The 23103-nt window shown below is 39.1% G+C and overlaps 1 protein-coding gene across 1 annotated transcript in view; it reads left to right on the plus strand.

The window, feature by feature from the left end:
• Positions 1–4104: 4104 nt before the first annotated feature.
• The window catches only part of hmcn1 (hemicentin 1), a gene marked incomplete at its 5' end in the record, with an annotated part of 97012 nt that continues 78013 nt past the window's right edge, over positions 4105–23103 (plus strand). The window contains one exon of the mRNA XM_030083666.1: positions 4105–4336. Within this exon, the coding sequence (XP_029939526.1) occupies positions 4105–4336 (232 nt within the window). The remainder of the gene's footprint in view (positions 4337–23103) is intronic.

A 23103-nucleotide genomic window follows, 5' to 3' on the forward strand; every position in this document is an offset into this window, starting at 1 on the left:
GTAAATCAATTTCAGGGACTTTTTTTTAATGCTTTGTTGAAACATTTAGAATTTTTCAGCCTTAAATGATTAGATTATGAGGCCGTACCTCTAGGCAGTATTCTCACGGCTCTTTTCTCAGTTAAGGTCTGTTGTGTGTTTTCTGGTTTTAACAAAATATTCTGTTATGTATGACACAAAAACATGTTGTAACACTGCTGCTTATATGCAATTCTGCTTGCTGCATGCCTGCATGATGAACCCTGTCAACATTTCATTAGATTCTGAGATACTTTCCATACATATTACAAATACAGTGCATGGCCTGAGTGTTTCCGTCAATGTCATCAGCTATTGAAATAAATGTCTTTGGTTGAGATAAAGATAAATTAATTTGATACTTAAATATCATACTCAAATAATTTAACAGAAAAATTCCAATCTGGTTTTAAATCACATCATAGCACTGAAACTGCAATTTTAAAAATGTTAAATGACTTGCTTTTAAAGGTGCATTAAGGAGTTTTTCAACTTTAGAAATACTTATTTTCCACCATAAATATGTTACAAGTATTCAATGTGCCCTGATATATTAATTGCAAGTACCTCTAACAGCACTAAATTGTCACTTGAAAGTTGCAGTGACAGTCTGGCACAAGAATTCTTTGGGGGAGAATTAGAGATGATGTGATGTAATGCGTGCTCCCACTGACCTGGTTTCCTTAAGTTTCGTTTTGTCCGCCATTACTCCGCCAGATGCTTATCGGGCAACAACTGAGCAGTATTGAGGATGGATCTTCCAGAAAGTAAGAAAAGACCAGCTTCTAGCACTGTCACAATTCCTGCACAGACCCCACCAGGCAAAAGAAACTTAAATTTTACACTAGCGCTACTTAAAGAACAAGGAAGGAGTCCCCCTCTTCCGTGCATGGCACGAGTGTTTCACTAAGCTGCATTACGCCCAAGGCCTGCAGGGGGCGCTGTTTCGCATAAAACGTGCAAACTCCTCAATGCACCTTTAATAACTGATTCTGGCCACCCTGCAGCCCTGGTGCTTATAGATCTCACCGCAGCTTTTGATACTGTGGACCATGAGATCTTATTAGATCGTCTGCAATCCTGCGTTAGAATTAAAGGCTCAGTCCTAAAATGGTTTATGTCCTACCTCACCGGAAGGTACTTCTCGGTGAGCCTCGGCTCATTTTCGTCAGCTAAAGCCCCCTTAACATGTGGAGTCCCCCAGGGCTCGGTCCTTGGCCCCACTCTATTTTCCATCTATATGTTGCCTCTTGGGTCAATTTTTCGCAAATATCAGCTTTCTTTTCATTGTTTTGCTGACGATGTACAAATTTATTGGCCATTGCAGGCTGAAAATGCACGTTCATCTTTACAGCAATGCCTCCAGGAGGTAAAGGATTGGCTGAATTTGAACTTTTTAAGTTTAAATGAAAACAAAACAGAAATGATTATTTTTGGTAAACCTGGGCCTACTATTGATTATGGATTTTCCTGCAGCCCTCTTGTAAAAAATCTAGGAGTTACTATTGACAGCTCACTCAGCTTGGAAAAACAGATCAGCTCAGTGATTAAAACAAGCTTTTTCCAGCTACGACTGATATCTAAAGTTAAACCTTATTTGCCTTCCGACCAGTTGGAAAGACTAATCCACATGTTTATTACATCACGTTTGGATTATTGTAACTCGCTGTATATTGGTCTGGCTGCTTGCTCCCTGCGTCGGTTACAGCTGGTACAGAACGCAGCCGCCCGCCTCCTGACAGGGGCGAGGCGTGTTGATCATATCACTCCTGTGCTGCAGTCTCTTCATTGGCTCCCTGTCTGTTTCAGAGTCCAATTTAAAATCTTGTTGCTTGTTTTTAAATCTCTAAATGGCTTAACGCCCTCGTATTTGATAGAAATGCTGTGTTTGTATACACCTGCCAGAGCCCTGAGGTTGTGTGACCAGCGACTTCTAGTATGTCCTCGCTCCATGTGTAAGAGCAGAGGCGACAGAGCCTTTGCAGTTGTGGGACCACAGCTTTGGAACCGTCTCCCTCTGAACATCAGATCTGCTTCCTCGACTGAAATTTTTAAATCACAGCTCAAAGCCCATATTTTCACATTGGCCTTCAATACAACCTGAACCAGACTGTGCCTAATATCTTTTAAATAGTTTTCTTTTTCTTTCTTTCTTTCTTGTATGTTATATTTTAATGCTTGTTTAAAATTTGTGCAGCACTTTGGGCAGTGGCTACTGTGTTTTAAATGTGCTATATAAATAAATTTGACCTTTGACCTTTGACCTTTGACCTTTGACTTAAACACAGGAAATTATAATATGGGCCTCAACCTTCTGGAGAGATATAGAATCAGTCTGATGGCTCATGAGATAACACACGGGGCTAAAAAGTCTCATTACATGCATTATTTAGTAAATTTATCATAAAAAGATAGTATTTGTAAAACATATTTCTTTGACAAGTTATGTTTAGAATAGATAACACACCAAAAATGGCTTAGAAACTCACCTAATTTGAAAGAGATCAATCTAATAAAGTTCTCAAATATCTAAATATTCACTCTGCAGCACTCAAATAAAGTGAGTTATATTACATTTCTTTTTTTTAATTGTTTCTATTATATCATTCAGATCATACTTCACCAGTGTGATTCACTCTAAATGTAATAAATCAAGACTTTTCAATTGAAACAACAGTCCAAGGAACCAAGGTCCATGGAAATCTAGTTACCAAATTACAGTTCAAAACATCCGTCTTTACTGAGTCATAAGAAAAAAATTCTTATTGTGAGACTGTTTTTGATTATTGTGCCTTCTGTTTGCAACATTTCCAGAGATAATTCAGTGCGAGGTTTCTTCAGAAACAGCAGATGGCGATATAACTCTCCCCAATGGCTGTCAGGCCGCCGTTGCTCCGTTCCTGTTTAATTCCCAGCACCGGAAATGAACATTTTAAGAGCTGCCAACTCGAGACTGCGGCTTGGAGTGGCTTGGTCAGTTGAGTATGGAGCTGGGACACACACACACACACACACACACACACACACACACACACACACACACACACACACACACACACACACACACACACACAGAGGATTTGTGTGTTTACATTATACGTTTAGACCAACCACAGTAGTATTTCCCAGGAGCCCTCATGTGCATGGACTCTTGTATCATTACAAGGGTAGAAGGGTAAAGGAAATAATAATAAGAGGTAGAACTACTGTTTGCTTTCTACAAAACATGCTGTTGGAGTGAACTGTGTGTTTACATTAGGGTCAAACTAATATTTAAAACGTATAAGCATGAGCAGATCTGTGTGACAGGCACTAAATGGAACAACCATTACATCTTCCACAGTCAAACACAAAAAGCTCACTACTGAACAAAACGGTTCCTTGGCTGTTAAAAAGACAGTGATGCGATTGAGAGCATACATTCATTATAGTTGGCATCCTTGCAATTTATGCTTTTATTTTTTTCAGAATTGATTTAATTTACTCCAATAAATTTGTGCTTAATTAGTGAAGAGGCAAGATTGTTTACATGTGAACTGCTAAGAGAATGGAAAACCTCAAAACCATCCACCAAGACCCTGTTTATGAGACAAACGCCGTGGTTCTTGTTCTAACTTGGTGACGTGACTTTATAAAGTTAAATTTCACACAGTGTACCTCGAGTCCCCCCCCCCCCCAAAAAAAAAAAAAAGCAAAAAAAAAACGCCTCCTCCAATCGCAGCACTGCTTGGCGCATGGGGACGAAGTTTGCCTGTGAGACTCCTGTGACCAGCTGAGAGGTGGTCTTTGTATGACAGAGCTGAACAAGGGTTCCTGACTCTGCAAATCTGACTGAACAGACTTTTCAGCGGCAGCTGGGAGCAGCAGCTCGCAAGAAGGCAAGAAGAGGCGCACCAACAACCGCGACAGCGCAAAAGGGGGAGCCTCGTATCCAGCTTTACTTAGATGCGCGTGCACTTTATGAAGTCTTTTTCTCAGTAGACCTCTGAGAGGCAGATGTGTCTGGATTCAGAATCCCCCTGAGTTCTCCACAGGCACGAACTAGAGACCCGAGAGCTGCAGCAGGGAGCGGAGATGAGCGCCGCGCCGCTGTGGCTGCTGCTGTCAGCGGCTCTGTGCGCCGCGCAGGACGCCGCCACCACGAGAGAAGACATCCCGGAGGGCGCATCCACCCTGGCGTTTGTGTTTGACGTGACCGGCTCCATGTACGACGACTTGGTGCAGGTTATCGAGGGCGCATCCAAGATCCTGGAAACCTCCCTCAGCAGACCGAAGAGACCTCTGTATAACTTTGCTCTCGTGCCCTTCCATGACCCAGGTAATGGCATTAAGTGAAAGTAGTCACTTTCATTCCGCAGATTTAACTCATATGGCATCATTTACTTAATTCCCACAAGTGTGCCTGAATTGTGTTGATTTGAAGTTTACTCCTTGCACCCAGAGAGGAAAAAAGAAATCAGGCAGAAAAGTGAGAAATGTGATAGTTTGCTGTCAGTCCGCCCCTTTGAAAGCCCAGTGTCCCTCACACCTCCAGAGGAGACTCCTGGGGATTGCAGCGGCGCGCACAGATGTTCAGCCTGGCCGTCACTATCATTAGCATTCCGCCAGGGTTAGTGTGGGGCTCTTGGTTTGCAATACAGCTTGATGATTATCATCACTCCTTTTGTGCTCTCTCGTGCTCAGCAGTAATGCACTGACAAAATGTCGAGCCATTTAGAGTAACCCGAGGACAGAGGCACAATGTCACAATGCAAAAATGAAGAACAGGATGAGCGAAGAAGGGAGTCATGAACAACAGTGCAGGATAGACATGTCTATGACTACATAGACTGTCTAAAGTGTACTCACAGTAGCTAAATTACATGCAATAGGAAATTTGTGTTTGCAATGAAAGATACATTTGTAATTTGATTTTTAAAATGATTTTTTAATATTTCATTGTATATTGGATGCTTCTTACCTACTCTTAACCTGTAATGTTGCAAAGATATGCAGGAATTTTACTTTTCAAAGTTACATTTACTCTATTATCACTTTAAGAAAGTAATGTATCTGTATTTTACTCATAGCTAACCTTAACCACACATACTAAGAGCACTGCGCTGTCTGCCATACCTGAGGCAAAATCAGGGGTTTGCGTTTTTTGCTAGACAGTCACAGCGGTGGGGATAAGGGTAGGATGGCTTTCATGACACCAGTCAAAATATCTGGTCTGTCCAGGGGTTGAAATTTGCAGTCACAAACTTGTTTAACCACTGCCGGCACAGAACACATCTGCACTGACAGTAACGCAGTGCTGTAACCTTGATTCAACCAGGAGTGCAAACAACTGTTCAGTCATATCCAGCTTCGATGAGCTGCTTTTGAGGTCAAGAATAGAAGGTGTCCACATCTAAGAATGCACATCCTATCCATCCGAGAGCAGACCTGCAGCAGATTGCTCAAAGGATGCACATGTAACTCAGAAACTGTACTCAGACACTATAATGGATATTACAAATGTCAGGGAAAGTAGTGACAAAGGTGAGAGAGACACTACAGGGATATCTGAGAAAGATGATGGGTTGTGTTGTAATCATCAGCAAGATACGAAGCAGCAGTTTCTATCATTGATCATTTTGAAAAGTGTGTAAAATATCCTGCCAGACATGTTTCATGATCAGTTTTGTAGGGCCTTCTCTTTTCTACTTTGTCAATATATTAAAAGTACACTTAATTTAATCTAAAACTTTTCTTTGCATTACTTTGCAAAGACAGATTGATGCTGGGGATTTGGGAGAGAAGAGAAGAGATGAATGGACAGAGGTGATCTTTGTGGTGAAGACACAGATTCCTATTCCAGATGTTTTCTCTCTGCTAAATTTCGGCATGTCACAAATTCTTATGAGGCACATTTCTTTAATCGGTAAATTACTCTACCAGTTCTGTGCCTAGAATAATAATTATGTTCAAGTAAAAAATATGCCTAGTGTACACAAGTGAAATAAATGATGAAATCGTTACCGCGTGCCTCTTGGGGAAAAAAGCTCTGAGATCATTTGCAGAGGAGTGATGCACTGCACCTTGAACAAGGCTTCAGTGAAAGAGCACCTTAATTGTAACATGTGTTTAACAATAAACTGGACTTTATAGGAAATTTTACCTCTACTTATGGGCAATAATTAAAACCTCACAATGCGCTGTGACCTTCTGTGCAGACTTCTAAAAAAAAAAAGTCACATCTTTGTGTTTGTTCCTCACCTGAAAGTGACGTTTGTTTGCTTCTTAAAACGTTTACGAGGATGTCAGAATGTGTTCTTTAAAACCCCTGGGGAATGGAGGAATGATTAGCACAGCACACTGCTGGCCCTGCAAGCAAGGGCAGCTAAACATTTTGCCAAATGTTGCTCTTACCCTGCCTCTCTGTTTCACTTTTTGCCCTTTTCCAACGATTTCCCTGAGGCCCTCAAAGAGAATCAGTTTTATTTGGACAAGGATTTTTATTCGGGGTATGTCTCTCTCGGACGCAGATCCATTTTCTCCGCTGTTCCTCCGACTCAGTGTGATAACGTGTCTCCTCCTGTTTTATTTGGCTCTTTATAAATCAGAACTCACCCTTTTATTTACATTGCAATCTGACACAGTAAACATCAGAGGCTGTGTATGTTATCTGTGTCTCTGTGCGCTGTGTGTGTGTGTGTGTGTGTGTGTGTGTGTGTGTGTGTGTGCATGTGAAAGAAAAAGTGTCAGGAGGACGCCTGGATATTGGGGTCAGGCATGTGTGGGAAGATCAGTCAGGAAGCCTCCCCCCCTTTACTCCATCCTCCAGGGAGACAGAGGAAGAAAGAAGATACTTCACAAGTCATTTTACTGAGGTATAGGGGTTGTGTGTTTAGTACCACAGCTTGTGAACACTCTCAGTGAAACTGTGGTGGGGTTGAAAGTCAGAATACCATCTTTACTTCTGAAAATAGTTTTCACTCCATAAAAAGTAGAAGTGAAGTCCGATAGTGACCGTGTATCAAATACACACATGAACAATTTTCCTCTGTTACACCTTAGAATCTGATGAGTAATGTACGGTCTGCTGATACTCATTTAGTTATAGAAGTCAAAGTTGTAGCACCAACATACTCTCTGGACTTGTGGAACATTTATTTGGGAGTTTACAGCCAAATAAACTTTATTTCACTATATAACACTCCTACCATTCCCAAGGCAGGCAATGTGGCATTCATCCCAGCATTAATTCCAACATGTACTGTTATCCAATTATCCATTAATGAAAACAGCCCACAATGCGTTAAGATTATTAAGTGACAAGTAAATGTGTTGTTGTGGCCACAATTTACCGGTACTTTACGTCCACCAAGATTCAATGTTGGCTTTTTCACAACTTTGCTGACGTCTTTACAAGCACATGCTCATCCTTGTAAATGCCACCTCACTTTGAGTGTGTGTGTGTGTGTGTGTGTGTGTGTGTGTGTGTGTGTGTGTGTGTGTGTGTGTGTGTGTGTGTGTGTGTGTGTGTGTGTGTGTGTGTGTGTTCTTGTGGGAGTGTTTAATTGGGTGAGATGGAGATGGGTCAGAGCCCAGCGCCCTGGGTCAGTGGAGATCCTAACACACTCACCATGCTGACAAACATGCAGTTAGAAAGTTTTAAGATGGTGATTCTGTTCAGTTGTGTTGACTGGAACCTCCAACATTTCACATTTGATGTAAAACAACTCAGTGGCTGGAGCAACTTGATGAGTCAAGATGGTTTTACTTTGTAAGAATTTTTTCTTCATTTGGGGCACAGAAAACAAAAACAGTGCTTCTAAGTGCAAACCTATAATGTGCCCACGCAAAGGTGAAATTTCATTAAATATTTAGCTGCAAAGTCTCAGACTGTCAGTGAAGTATTTGATGGCACATTTCTCTCCTGGTAATTCTTCACTTGCTCTCTACAGCAAACATGTTCAGCTGATGCTTTCAGTAAATTTCTACAACGATGAGATTCTTGTTGGACAACTGAGGTAACAGCGCCCGAGTTATAGATGGTTGCGGAAACGTGCCCGTTTCTCTTCCAGGCGCTCCAATACCCGGAAGTCTTTGATACATTGTAATCCATGACTTGCGCGTAATAGTCCAAAAAGGTTCATTGGTCTTTCCAAGTTATAATCCAAAACAAAGGTTCTTTTCCAAAGACCAGGGAGGTATTTTGTTATTTACCTGACGGTTTCCTGACGGGTATTGGAGAGCCTGAAAGAGAAACGGGCACGTTTCCGCAACCATCTAAAATTCAGCCTAAGATGTCGAGACAAGGAAATCAGCACCCGAGTTATTCCAAGAAAAGGAGATTTTTCACCATTTTTTTTCAATAGAAGCAGAAAAACTCCTCAGCAGTTGGTTGTTATTTATGCCTTTGGGTTTTGTTCAGCAAGCATAGTCTTCATCGTACAGCATATGGTCTTTCAGTGTTTGAGGCCTAAATGCATTCAGCAGCTTAAAACTATAACAGATGCTACACCACATTTACATATGTTCATAGTCACCATCTCCCAACTAATGAGGTACAGCAGATAGACGCTCTCCCATTTTCAGCATTAGCTGTGAGATGTGCATCTTTTTCTGACCTTGCACTAAAAAATGTCCCTTGGAAAAACATTAAACTGCCAAATGGCAACCATGCTTTTTTCATGGAGGCTCCATTGGCCCTTATGTGTGAATGAGTGAACATGGCTGATTGTGTGAAGCACTTTGAACCTGATGTAACACAAAAACTTACTACATGAGTGAGTGATCCGTTTGCATTAGCATGCTCAGTGATATCATTTGCAGCATCTTGTTTGTTTGTTTTTTTTGTAGGAAATTATTCTTTTTAATTAGAACATGAATCGCGCGATGATATATAATATTATGTAATTAACTTCAAAACAGGGGCTCTGATATTTTCTGGTATTTCACAACAAATAAATGACCAGTACTCACCGAGATCTTCTTTTGTTCCTTGAAAGAGTATTTATTTTGAAATGCAAGCTAAATTTGAATGAAATTCACACAAAACACCAGTAATGAATGGTTTTGCTTGGTCTTCTGTGTGTCACTGGTGTGACCTGATGATGTTACAAATTAAATGTCATGCAATACAACTTAGTTTGTTATTGTATTACATGCTAAAAATGTGGGAGATCTGAAAAACTGTAGGGCCACTCAACTAAGTGTTGAATAGTCTTGCATCTGCGTTCATAATTGTTATTGCAATAGGATTGTTCTCAAGGAGAAAATATGCACCAAAGGCTTAAAAAATGCCTGATGTGATGACATACTGCAATAACATAGTATAAAACTCCCTAATATCATCTGCCTGCAGGGAATCCTTTCATGGGAAAAGTCAGGCCACACAGAGAAAGACCGAGTCACGCACACACTGAACACTGCGACTTGATGTCTGCACAACATCAGCTTGCTTACATCAAAATGTTGAGACTCAAGTTTGTGACATTTCCAAATGAAATCAATCAGTAACATCTTGTTTGGAGTTTTGTTCCAACATTTTTGGATTCCAGTGGTTGTTTCAGCTTCGTGCTGCTGAGATTGGTTCCATTGCATTGATTGCTTGACAGGCTAAACTTTGCCAGTCATCTTAAGAAGATATGGACCAAAGCCCTGGATGGGGCGATAATTGAATGCCTTCTACCTTCTCTGCAAGATCAAAGACACATATCTCAGAGCTCCCTTTGTTGGCATTCAGTGTCCTTTTCAACAATCCCATTTTTTCTTTGTTTCCTTTTTTCCAGAGCGGTAGTTTTTTTGTCTGAACCGCCCCACCCGTGTGAGATTACAAGGAGCCTGCGTTTAACTGGACAGAGTCAATAATGATGCTATTAGGCAGGAATGCCAAAAGAAAGCTAGCAGTGGAGACTTGGGAGACTTAAAAGCAAAGCGAGGACCGTGGCAGACTACAGTGTGTCTATGTGTTGAAAGCATGAACAAACCTAAACTGGAATATTAAAGTAGTCCTTACATTTTAGGATTTCACCTTCTCACGTCTTTGATTTTGTCAGCTCTAGGCGTTTTCATTAACACAACAGAAATGGTCTTTTCTTATTGTTGCTTGCAATTTACTGAAATATAGGAGTGTTGCTGATGCCAGGAAGTAATATCCTTCAAATGCACCAGCTGACATGAATCCAGTCAAGTGACTGACCTCTTAAGAAGTCATTTGTCAAATATTTGGTAATTCCCACCATATTCGGTTTGTTTCCACTCAGGTTTTGCTCCCTCCCCTCCTGAAGTCTGAGCCTTATCCTGCACTTTCATCTGTCCAGCGTATGACCTTTAGGTTTCTTTGAAATGACTGTCTGGGCTTTCCTCTTAACCTTTGTGGCTGGACTTTGTTTCCGTCTTTAACAGAACTGTTTGAGCATAGTAGAAAAGTGTTAAGGCAGAAGTTGCTGGTAAAAAAAAAATCTGAGGTTTATTTGGCTGAATGAATTACACGTCCAGGAGCTGTATGGATGGGCAGGGTTTCCCCCCAGTAAGTACCTTTTTGTTGATCTTACAGGTATGAGTATTATGTCATACAACAGGATGGCTTTTAGAAATCACAGCACTGCCCTTTTAACAGATTGCTTTATATTTGTTTGCAATACGGTGCTTCTAGATGAAACACCACTCTACTGTTTCTTTTGTGTTTTTCTGCAGATCACCGTCATACTGTTGGTTTTGTTATGAAATTTCTGGCAACATATTCACAGTACTTAAAAACACTGCTGAGGAGAATTGTGTTGCTGCTTACAAACCGGGTTAAACCGTCAACGTTTTTTGGTTTTTCCAATTTCTTTAACAAAGCTGCTCCTTAGTATTTACACAAAAAAAAAAAAATACTGTTAAATTTTCTGATTGAAAAAGAATCTCTGAACAGCTGTCTTCAGGAAACAATTTAATCATTGTCTGCTGGATTTGCAGTTTATGTTGCATGTCAGGAAAAAATACCTTTTAAACATCTAAGTGAGATTTTCATGTTCTGGGCCAGACATGTTTATCTGACCTGCCTCTAACTCTTACCATGTGTCCAGGGCATAAGCTCCAAGTCTCCCCAAGTCCATTTATGTGGGAGAGTTAAGCACCCTAGGCAATTCAGGTGATTTTGTTAAGTGCTGCTACTAGTGCCTTATGTTGTAAAACGATATTTCAAGGAATTTTTCAACGGCTACCTTGTCAGATTCATGTTTTGGTTCTTGTAAATTCATTTTTACAGGGGTTTTGAGCCGTGTTGCATATCCTGAATTCTGAAATCTGCTTATGAATTACACAATGAAGCTTTTTGATAACTGTGCAAAATAAGTTGGGTTTCATGTCAGAGCTATCATTTTGAACTCACTACCCTGCAATCCAAGTGGATTGTTTCCAGCTGCTTGTTGCCAGCTATACAGCTACACACAAACTGTACGTATACTGTGTTTCATATCAGGTTTGACTGGTCAGCATTTCTACTGATGTATTAACCACATTGAAAAGAGCGTTTTTACTTTTGACCCTCCAGTTAGGACTTCCCTCAAATCAGCCTTTCAGATTTATGTCTAGACATTATTATTATTATTGAGGAAACATTTTCAGCTAAAGCTTCTTCTTCTCCTGAAGCTTCTTCTTCTTCTTCTTCTTTTATCCATTTCTTTTGATTACATTGTTTTACGTCATACTTTCAGGGTCTGGTGGAGTCATTTGGAACACATTACTTTTAAATCCTAATAGACCTGATGCCAAAGCGAAAGCATTCCCATGGTTCAGTATGGCATGACCTCACTTTGGCTGTGATTTCCAGAGGCGGTGTTTTTACTGTGCTCCACGATGTAAGCTGGTCATGTACGGTTTAGTTGAAACACATGTAAGGTTTGTAGGGCAAAGCTTTGCTCAAGGACTGGTCTGTAGGATTATACAGGAGCCTGTCTGCTGCAGTTATGATTTACAGTTAACTTATGACCAATGAACAGTCATTGATCATTGATAAATGAATAATTATTGAATAATATTCTGAATAACTTACACAGATCAAAACAAAGGATCAATTCCCATTCCACTCTGGATATGCCAACTAATTTCTAGTTAATGGTGATAGAGTAGATTCATTGGAAAGATAAACCAAAAAGACATTGTACATGTATTTTAAGCACACACTTCTGACATGGGTAATGTGTAATTTGAGTTTTTTGTCCTGCAGACATTATAGTGGGACTACAAGATGTCAGGGTTTGTCAGGCAGCTGAACTTTCTCCTAATGTTTGTAACTGTAATGAAAGACGAAGTATTTGAGAACTATAGGTTCATATCAAAGAGTGGACTGTTCATGAGAAGCTGCCACAAAGTTCTTGGTTCAGGATCATCTATGTGGAGTTTGCATATTCTTGTGCAAGGAGAGAGCGATGGATGGAAATATCACGCAGACGTTGATCCTCAAATCTCCAATTATCCCTTACATAAACGTTCATAATTACCTCTTATAAAGTATATGTCGGGAGTCCTGGGAGCACCCAATGGAACAAAGCTTTGACATGAGACTTTTCTAATAGATTTGTTCAATGTGAAAACTGGTCTTGAAAATATGCCCGTATAACTTTACAACTTCTTATCCTCACTCTGAAAGAAATTACTGCTGGTATTACATCCTTGTTTAAGGTTAATGATGCTATTATTGTGGCACCGCTGGTTAATAGATGTGCATGAGCCAGTTTTCCTGTGACACTGTGCTCTCTCAATATGAGAATGCCTGCATTGTTTAGAAAATTGAATGTGCTGAAGGGCCACTGTGAAAGAAGCAATGAAGTAACTTTAACCGGTACATTATTAAATGCAGAACATTTGTTTGTGACACTCTTGGCTTAGAGTCGGATATCTGCAGTCCTTTCAGTAGTCATGATCAAAATAGTTCTGTTACTGTGTAAGAGCACACTACTTTGTGCACAGTATGGGCCAGCTTTGCCTTTTACAGGGTTATTGCTTTCCTACTAGAAGGCTTTTCCTCTCACTTCAGAATGAAGACCTCGGTTGTTGTGTCTATGTGTTTTGTGAAAGTTAGCACAACTGGCAAGACACTCGCATGTCTCGTCTTCACCATAAAGACAGGACAAAGAGGTAAAAGGAGGGAGTTTGATTGACACAGCAGACTGTGCATTTTAACTGTGGTAAATGTGTCTGAACCAGACAAATGTTTAGAGGATCTGAATTACAAGCTGCAAGGCTAAAGGTCAGGCTGTCAGTGGCCTCTGCCCTCTTCCTCAATGAGGTATGTGTTGGGGGAAGTCATTTAGCATGGATATCATCTTTTACCAGTATTTCAAATTCCAGTGTACACCGAACTTGCGTCTCACAAACTGTTACAGAGATGGACAGATAGTTGGATAGATGCATGTGTGCAAATAGCATTATTTGTATTCTTAAATAAATTGGGTAATCACCCTGCAGAACACCTGGGAAAGCTGAGGACACTGCAGTTTGTCCTGGTGCGCTGTTGGAAGTCAGAGTCTCAGACGTCTGAGTCTGCGTCTGTGTGTGGCCAACAGTGCTGAGCTGCTGCATCTGAGTTTTCTCTGCTTGCTTCAGCATGTACTATTAGAGTTTCCTGAGTAAAACAAAAGAGGCACACTGAACCGAAAACACCGCCCAGTCTCTTTTGGGCAGACTTTAATTATACCATCAGTCATAAAATACTTGGTTGTGAGCTGTGCAGTTTTGTGGTTGTGATGTCGAGGATGTTGCCATTTATTTTCAAGTCTTTCTTTTCCCTTTGAAAAATTATGCATTTGCTGCAACTAAAACCACATTTACTTATGACATTTCTTGGAGAGAGTTATTGAATCAAACCAAGGTAATTTTTGGATTTTTGGCTTTTATGTCTGAGGTGTTTGCCAGAAATTTGCCTCAGACATCAATCTTGTCCTTATGTTAGCTTTTATTTTTTTGTTGTTGGGTTACAGTCTTCCATGTGATCCTTTGATGACAAGGTGGCACCTTTGTGCTTTCCAGGGCCCACGTTTGCTTTTTTAATTTAAACCTGTACCTTCTTTGCTGCTGTTTATCAGGATTTCATGGTAATACTGGGAGGCATTTTGGGAAGGTTAAGCTGTTTTATGAGCAGTTACAATAGCAGTAAGGTGTTATAAATTGCATAAGGTTTCTCCTGTGCGTGTGATTAATTTGTTTATTTGTGCTTTTCATTGTTCACTAGCTGGTTAAAAGGATTACTCAGTTTCACTTATCACCTCAGCATTGTTTGCCAAAACAAATGTTTAAGAGATGATTAATACAGAAGCAAGTCTGTCTGGAAACAAACTGAGAAACAGAGCAAAAAGGAATGAATGAATGAATGAATGAATGAATGAATGAATGAATGAATGAATGAATGAATCATTGCTGTCAGTGTAAATTGTGTTTAATTAATGTAGAGCTGTCAAAAGATTCATTTATTTAAATCACGATTAATCTCAGAATTAGGGTGAGGGTTACCAGTTATCTCTCTGTCTATAAGAAAATAAATTGGTTGAGAGAACTTAGAACTCAGACAGTTCTGAATCTCATGTCTAATGAGTGGGTTTTTTTTCCATTTCATTTTATTGTCATTGGGACATTATTTTTTCACCTCTGAGCATTTGAGGTGAATTATGAAGATTATATTCTTCATTATAAGCTTGAAAATGTTACAAATATCTTACTGTCACTGTCTGTCGTTGGGACTGTTCTGTTTATCATAAATGAAGTACAAATCTCTCACCAGTGTCAAAGATTGCTGTTATTTTGAAGTTAGGTTTAATATGACTGTTTTACAAATAGTATTATTCTTTATTTTTAAAAGAGCATAAGAGAGTGGCACAATATAATGAATCTCTCAAAGTAAGCAGTGCGTTACTTTATTTCTCTTGATACTTGGAAGTTGATTCCTCCCTCTAAGTCCTGGTTTCATGGCCACACGGTTAGAGAATTTTGTTTCAGCTGCATTTTTATATTTTTTATTTTGTAGTCCAGTGGGTCTACATGGCATTTCATTTGAAAAACATTATTTGAAGCAAACACTATATTAACTGAGTCTACATGGCACTTTTTATTTGAAAACTGTATTTTTTGTTTGTTTACTCAGAAGTTGTTTCCTCCCTCTAAGTCCTGGTTTCATGATCACACTGTTAAAGCATTTTGTTTAAGATGTATTTTTAAAGTAGACAAGTTGATCTACATGGCAGTTTTTTGAATGTGATGTCTGTATTTCACGTAGACATTGTATTAATTTGGTATACTAAATACAAAAGTTAAAAAAGGAGATTCTTTCTTTGTGGTCATTAGATTCCCAATTAAGACACTCTGGTAAGAAATACTTTACATTATGGCCTTAAAACTGCCTTGAAATGAAAAATAACAGAATTTTAAACACGCACTTCAAACGTGGATAATCACAAATAACTATAGGAATTCCATAATTAATGGTAATTTGAAGAAAGAATCTTTTGACATTACCTAAATAAATAAATAAATAAATACATAAATAAATGAGACTCAATATGATTAAAAATTGTCTGGGAGAAAGGATGCTACAAAATAATATAATGAAGTTTGGCTGTACAACATTGTAGTGGTTAACACTCTCATTGGGCATTGAGACTGTCATGGTTTGAGCCTTTCAGGGTTGAGTTTGTGCGTTTTCTCTGGGGAATCTGCTTTCCTCCGGTGAATCAAAATTGCCCTTATGTGAAAAGTGGTGTGTCTGCGTAATCGCGTTTTCCTGTTGATGGACTGGTGAACTGTCCTTGGTGGACTCTCACTTCACACACACTCAGCTGGGGTTGAACCCAGCCGCCTTTGACATATAATTGGATAAAACGGTATAGAAGATAGAAGTGATACATATAAGGTTTCAAATTTTGGTATTGAGAAATATTGATAAACATCAACATAGGAAAGGAAGGTTGTTCAAAAAAAAAAAGGTGACTTTATGTTTTGAGGGTGCTGTTCAAGTGGAGTGGTGACTGACTGATTAGAATATATAAAGCTGATATGTAATGTTGGCTAATAATTTTACTGCAATAATCAAAAACAGGTAGTACAGAGTCTCTTCTTCCTGGATGGTGGGCTTGAAAGACCAGAAGGGCTTGAATAGATGCTCATGACAGAAGCCACGCATGATCTCCATTTTGTTCTTTAATCAAGTTATTTCTTGGTATGTTTTGTGCAGATATAAAAGTTACTCGCAACAGGTTATGTTTTAAAAAAACCTAGATTCTCTCTTGTTTTTTTGTAGGTGCTAAAAAAAACGCAACTTTTTAAAATGAAGTTATTCTAAGCTCTGCTTTGCTTTCATAAACGTGTTCAAGTATGACTTGGCAGGAGCTGTGACATGCCAGCAAAAATTAGACTTGTGCTTATTTGCTTTCTTTTTATACTTTTATAATCTCTTTTAGAATTGAGACAGAGTGGATCGCGATTCAGCCCCAGATACAGATTACAGGCAACCCTTGAAGCTTCACTCCGTCACTAATCCCAATGTCACATTTAGTCACATCAAGCTTCGGGTGACTATTTGATGAAAAGGTCTGATTGTCAAGATGTGACACTGTTTATATGGTGTTTAAACAAAGAAAGGGAAAAAGAAACCTTGCAGTGTCCATAATAATCACAATTTCTGGAGCATCAAAAAGTAAGCTGTCATAACATTAGTTACACATTTATGATATTTAAATCATGCTTATGAAGGCTGCTCTGTGACAATTCCATTCAGATGCGTCACACGGACAGATGCTTTGTGTCTTTCTCAAACCTTTAGTGAACCACAAACTGTTTTATTCTTAGATATTGCAATGAGCTGCAGCTGTGACAGCCATCGAGAAAAGGATTGAAATTTGGTCAGATTGTTGAGCTGACAGATCAAGGACATAACCAGCAATTAATATATTGTTTTCAGTTTAATAAAGGAAAGTGCAAGAAGTGGAAATTACTCCCTCAGAATGACATGACAACAACATTGTGATCATTTAAATCACAATTTTGTTTTTAGTGACGTCAGGTTTAACTTTAAAGTTGGCAGTATTTAAACACATTCAGATGGTTTCTTATCACTTGATGCCAGAACGTGACCTATTCCTAGTTAATCATGGATGAATTTGTTATTGTTGGTACTTACAGCAACAGTTCTTGTAATGTCAAACTGGTTGTCAGTGTTCTGAATTATGTGGCGTTAGGTAACCTAACAATGTAAAGTTGCTGCTCTAGTCATTAAGAACTTAACAACTGAGCGGTAGAGACAAAATTAGTCAGAAGGTTATAATATCTCAAGTTGCAGCAGGCTTGTTTTTTCTGCCATACAATAAAACTGTTGCAGAGATCCTGTCTCTTTCTGCTCAGCCCATTGAGCCAGCTGTTAGCTCCCTGCATCAGCAAGCCTTAGCAGTCCTAACAGCCAGTTTTTTCAACACTTGTTTACTGAAAGATGAGGGGATCATTAATCATGAACTAGTAGTTTCTTTCCATAAAATAACACGAAAGATTCAGTTCAAAGTGGTATGATTGTAAGTGGCATTTCCCTTAAAAGGAGGTGCCTGCTACTGTCTGTACATTTGTTGTTGGTCCCTTTTTTCAGTTTTCAAGACATTTTACCTCTCTGTCAAAAACCATCATTTTATAAGCAGTCAAAAACTGTTAATGCAGGATTGAGATGATGGGATGCAGGCTGATAGATCCAGTCATTTTATGATCCCAGTGTTTGCGCATCAGTTACCATATCCTTACAGAGCACCAAGTTGTCCTTGAGCTTAGATGCTTGATTAGAAAGAAAGTCCTCACTTTATTCAAGTGGTGGCTGAAAACTGTAATGAATTGCTGGTGTTTTCTTGCACAACTCTGCTGACTGTTGTTCACAGAGGTTGGAGTTTTCCATTCGCTCCATGGGTCCGTTTGGTTGTCAGAACACAAAGATCCCATAAATGGCAATTACAAATTTACATACAAACTCATGCACATAGCGCACAATAAATGAAGGCTTTGCCTCAGGCGGTTTGTTTTGTTTTCTGATTGATCAGATGCATGGCTGGTGGAGGGTTTGGAACTGCCATCAAACTGCATCTGGGAGATTACATGCTGATTTGTGGTGCTCGCATCTTGCTGTTTATTTATGTGTGCTGGGCCATTTGAACTTATGGATGGGATTAATAGAGATGTGTGGTTTTTCTGTCCAATCCTCCGAAGACATGTCCAATTGTTTGGATTGAAGTGAAACAGGAGAGGCAGAGTGTAAACAGTCTTTTGGTCTTTCTTTCCGTGCGATGGTTGTGGTGAGAAATTATTTCCATCACAAGTTTAGTTTGTGGTGTTTTGGAATCAGTGACAATTGAGTTGTTTAAGGCCAAACCTCTGCCATTAGATGGGAGCCGGTGAAGTCATGCAGGGTAAAATGATGCCGTTGAAGGCAGCAAGATGAATGGAGAACAAAAAAGGAGGGGGGTTGATTACATGAATGAATTTTTGAAAGTTGCACACATAAAATGAAATAAAGACACAGAGTGGCAGATTACACCAAAATACCTAGAGGAAAAAATATCATAAATCCAGGATATGATGCTTGGAAAGGACAGTCGCATTTTTTTCTGCTTACTCCTCAGAGTAAACAGAAAGTTGTTAATTTGTAATGCTTTGTTTGGTAAATTCTTCTTGAATTGCATACTTACTACAAAATTATAAATGAGCAGTGGAAGTCAAATAAATACTTTAGAAGAATGAAATGCAAAAAAAAAAAAACAACAACACTGCTTTATAGCTTTAAGCTATTACAAAAAATGTGGCATAACAAATAGCTTTAACATTTGAGGCTTCTTAGTTTGTTTAGCAAAGTCATTTCTGAGTCAATGCACATGGTGCAAATGTGATTATTGGGCTGAAGCTGTGCGAACTGACTGCATCATTGTCAACGCCAGAAATAATGAGACTTTATTTGAAATAAATGGAGATGATTATCCTGTCAGAGCGGATAAACACTTCCTCACCACAAAGCCTTTCTGTTTTATGAAGACAGCACATATGAACTTTGTAAAGAAGAGTGATTAATCTTTCACAAGGCAGTAATTTCCTGTTTGTGGAACTCTTTTGGACTGATTTCATCACATCCTCACTTGTGCTTCAATAAAGCTTGGAAAATTTAATGAAGATTTTATAGCCATATCAAAAAGGCAAAAGGAGGAAGACAAAGACAGAACATTACAAAAATATATTACAATCAATCATTGAGTATTTCGAGTTAACAGTTAAAATAATTTGAGAATGATGTAAAGAAGGTAGAAAAAAAAGGACCAAGTAAGTGACACACACTTCTCTCTATGTACTCTACCTTGTTCTGGAGGTATTCCTGAAAGAAACTCAACATATGTGTGTACTCCATTAGTACTGATGGTTGCACATGTTGGAGTGATTACCAAACACTGCATTTTTTTTTTTTTTTACCATTTATCTCCACCGTTTGCATGTGCCTTTATATCTGAAGAGCATAAACGCTTTTTCGTGCCTTACCTCAGATACACGTCTGAACACATGTTTGGTCCAATGTATCCAGTGTGATTATTGTTGGACACTTTCCTCCCTCACATTGTCTGATTTCCCCAAGTGCTGTTTCACATGTGTTTTCTCCTCGGGGGTGATAAAGTGAGTTATGCCCCATAACTGACATTCAGGATGACAGCCACTGGCCTGGTCCTGGCAGATTTCTCCCTGAATCAGCAGAAACGACAGAAAGCAGTGTTTATTTACAGTTTCTGCTGCTGTTAAATGCTATAACAGCTACATGCTTACATAAATAAACAGAAAGCTCACTTTAGAGGCACTTTGGGTCATTCTCGGTTTGCACAGTAACCTGTAGGACTTATATAGGCCAACTTTGTAGTTATCATGAGCCTGACTCAACATAAAAAGAAAAAAGGAAGCAGGCCTTTGTGATAGGCTTTGAGCCTTTTGCTTTTAAAAGGTCTCACAGTCTTGTGATTCTCTCATCTTTTGTTCAGAAAAGAAATCTTTTCAAAGAATTAGACTATGAAAATACTACACCAGGTTGCCATGCAAAGCTTCTGGGTTGTAATTTAACATCATCACCTCTTTTACTAGTCCCAAGGCCAGTTCTTATAGTGTGGCCTCAAAAGTTGGAAAGCTTGACTCTGTGAAGTGTGACAAGGCTGACAGTGAAAAGCTGAACAAGACAGGTTTGATAAGACTGCTTTAAAACAACTTTTAAAGCCCTAAAAATCACAGTTTGATAACCCACTGGCTTTTACATAGTTGAGTAAAATGTGGAAAATTACCAGGCTGGTATTAAAACCGAGTCTTCTTTCAGAGCTTTTCTTTTTTTCCCCAAGTTTTTGCCTCATTAGATTTCTGAAGCGCTTTGTCAAGCCCTTTGTAAATCAGATTATATGAGGTGTAATATCCACTTATTTGCTGTCAGGGATTTAAATAATGAAAACAGATGCTGACTGTAAATGTTATTATTGCCACTTATATATTAACACTTCCAACTTGGTGTAAGTGAGAACTAATCATCTGAAGACCATAAAATGTTCCCCAAACTGTCATATTGCATTGCAGTCATTACTTTGCAGAAATGTCTGTAATGAATAGAACAGTTCTGTCAATCGTCTGTTATGTAGCATCTTATAAAACTCTTCAGTGTTGCTGCCAAACTTTGAATTGATTTGGTCTGAGGACTCTGAGGTGTGTGAACTTCTCATGCACTGACCTTGGAATTCCTTGCTGCTGATGCTTTAAGGAAAGACAAACTCAGTACAAGCTTGTGCGATTCCCAGCAAATTACTTCAGGCCTGAAAGTCAGAGAAGGTGAAACCGAGTTCGCCACTGGATATTGGCACAACCCATTTCGATGTGCTGTTAGTGTTTTAAGGGTGTATGTCTTATGGAGACGCATTCTTTGTACTGCAGCTTCACAAATCCCACCGTCAAGGATTTTGACTGTTTTCCCTTTTTTTTTTTTTTTTTTTTAACAGCTGCAATTACTCCCCAAAAAATACAAATACAATTTTAGGTTGACATGAGTGTTTTTTTGTTTTTTTTTTTTGTATTGATTTAAATCTTTCAAAAGATTATTTTTTTTAATTGTGATTAATCATAGAATTCCCATAGTTTTCCATTCTAGTTAATCTTGTTTTGAATTGCATGTTTAAAATTCTGCATCTCAAGGCAGTTTAAAGCTCATAATTTAATGCATTTCTTACCAAAATGTCTCAATCAGAATCAAATGAACACAATAAAAGAATTTCCTTTTCCACTATTTGTATTTTCTTTCACAACACTGTCATGTACACCAACTTTATACAATGCTGAGAGTAAAAAGTAACTGCACTCTGTAAAAGTTCAATTGTGTTATCATTAAATAACTTAGCAAATTAGCTGGCATTAAATGTTAAATTCAGCAAACCAATAAAAATGGCTGATTTACTTACACATTTTTGTCCTTTGAATATGGATTAAAAAATGTGACTAATAAAAGGATACTGACGCAATAGCACCATTACAATATGGCATTTGATCATTTAATTAATAGTGCTTACCAAAGATTTTGGAAAGCGTCTACAGTTATGCAATCACTGTGCTGAAGTGCTGTCGTGAAGGTGGAGCTGAGTTATAAGGGCTATTTTACACTGGTTGCGTTACAGATCTGGAACGGATGCACAGCGAAAAATTAAATCATGCAGCAGGAGCTTCATGCATAGATATATGACCATAGATAAGGCTACTTGAAATAGCTCCTTTGAAATAAACAGTCACCAGTGATCCAACACCTGGTCTATTTTCTCCGCATACAGCAGCCAACATGCCAGGAATTGGAGGAAATATGATGGACCCTTAAAGCCACGTATGACCGGTCTTCTGAATTGAAAATTCCCCCTTGCACTCTGTAGTGGATATTTATCTGGTGGGGATGGGAAACCTCCGGTGCAGAGCTCTGGATCCGCTCAGATCCAGTGGAAATACAGACAATGGGGGCTCATACTTGTAGCCTTATACAAGCCTAAACTCTCTCTTAACTGGTCGGTCCATCCCCCGTCTCAGCTAAGGTCATAGACTTTGGGGTCATGACCTGTAGAATTAAATACTGGATAAAGGTACTTGAAGAGGAACTTAACCGTCCAGTAAAGTCTCAAAGTAGAGCTGCTACTCCCCCACATTGAGAGGAGCCAGTTGAGGTGGAATGGATATTTGATTATTATGCCCTCTGGTCAGCATCTTGGTGGCGGTCTATTAGACAAAGCCTTGGACGTAGACTCAGTTGGGGAGACTGCATTTCTCAGTTGGTCTGAAAACAATTTGGGACACTTCCCGAAAAAGTAGGATGCAGCTGTGGCTGATAGGAAAGTCTGAACTTTGTTGCCCTCCTCAGTTCCTCTGCAACTCCATATGGACTAAGTGGGTGAATGGATGGATGGATGGATGGATGGATGGATGGATGGATGGATGGATGGATGGATGGATGGATGGATGGATGGATGGATGGGTTTTTCTTAATTGAATTGCTTAATTTTGTCTGAATTATGCCCATGATACAAATATTAACATAGTTCCTGACAGTTACTTTGTAATCCTGCTGTCAAACGCAACTATTTTAAACTGCTGCTTTTGCTTATAACTAAGTCATTTTGATCTGTAAATCACTGGGTTTTATCCAAGCAACCTCCACTTTTATTCCGTCTCACAGATTAAACTCAGTCCAGAAGCCTCTGCATATCCTTTAACTGGAAATCACAAGCAAACACGTGTAACTTCTATGATGGGCTGAAATAACTGTTTTAACAATTGATTTAAGATTTTTTTGCTTGCTTGTGAATTGTTCTGTGGAATTGCACCTTCTTATTTCTGACCTGCTGACACTTTATGTCCCTTTGAAGGTTGACTGATCAGCAACTTGTTGTCATTTCTCAAACTGAGAGAAAAGGGACGATTGTGCTTTGCCTGTTGCACCCTCTGAACCGTGGAATAAACTGCCTCTGCACATACTTGATAAATACACCACCTATACAGAGTATTTTAGTACTTCAGTACTAAAGAGTAGAGAATCTATTCAAATACACACTCGTCACTCGCACATCAACA

This window comes from Salarias fasciatus, chromosome 23 (assembly GCF_902148845.1).
Source record: "Salarias fasciatus chromosome 23, fSalaFa1.1, whole genome shotgun sequence".
Taxonomy (NCBI): Eukaryota; Metazoa; Chordata; class Actinopteri; order Blenniiformes; family Blenniidae; genus Salarias; species Salarias fasciatus.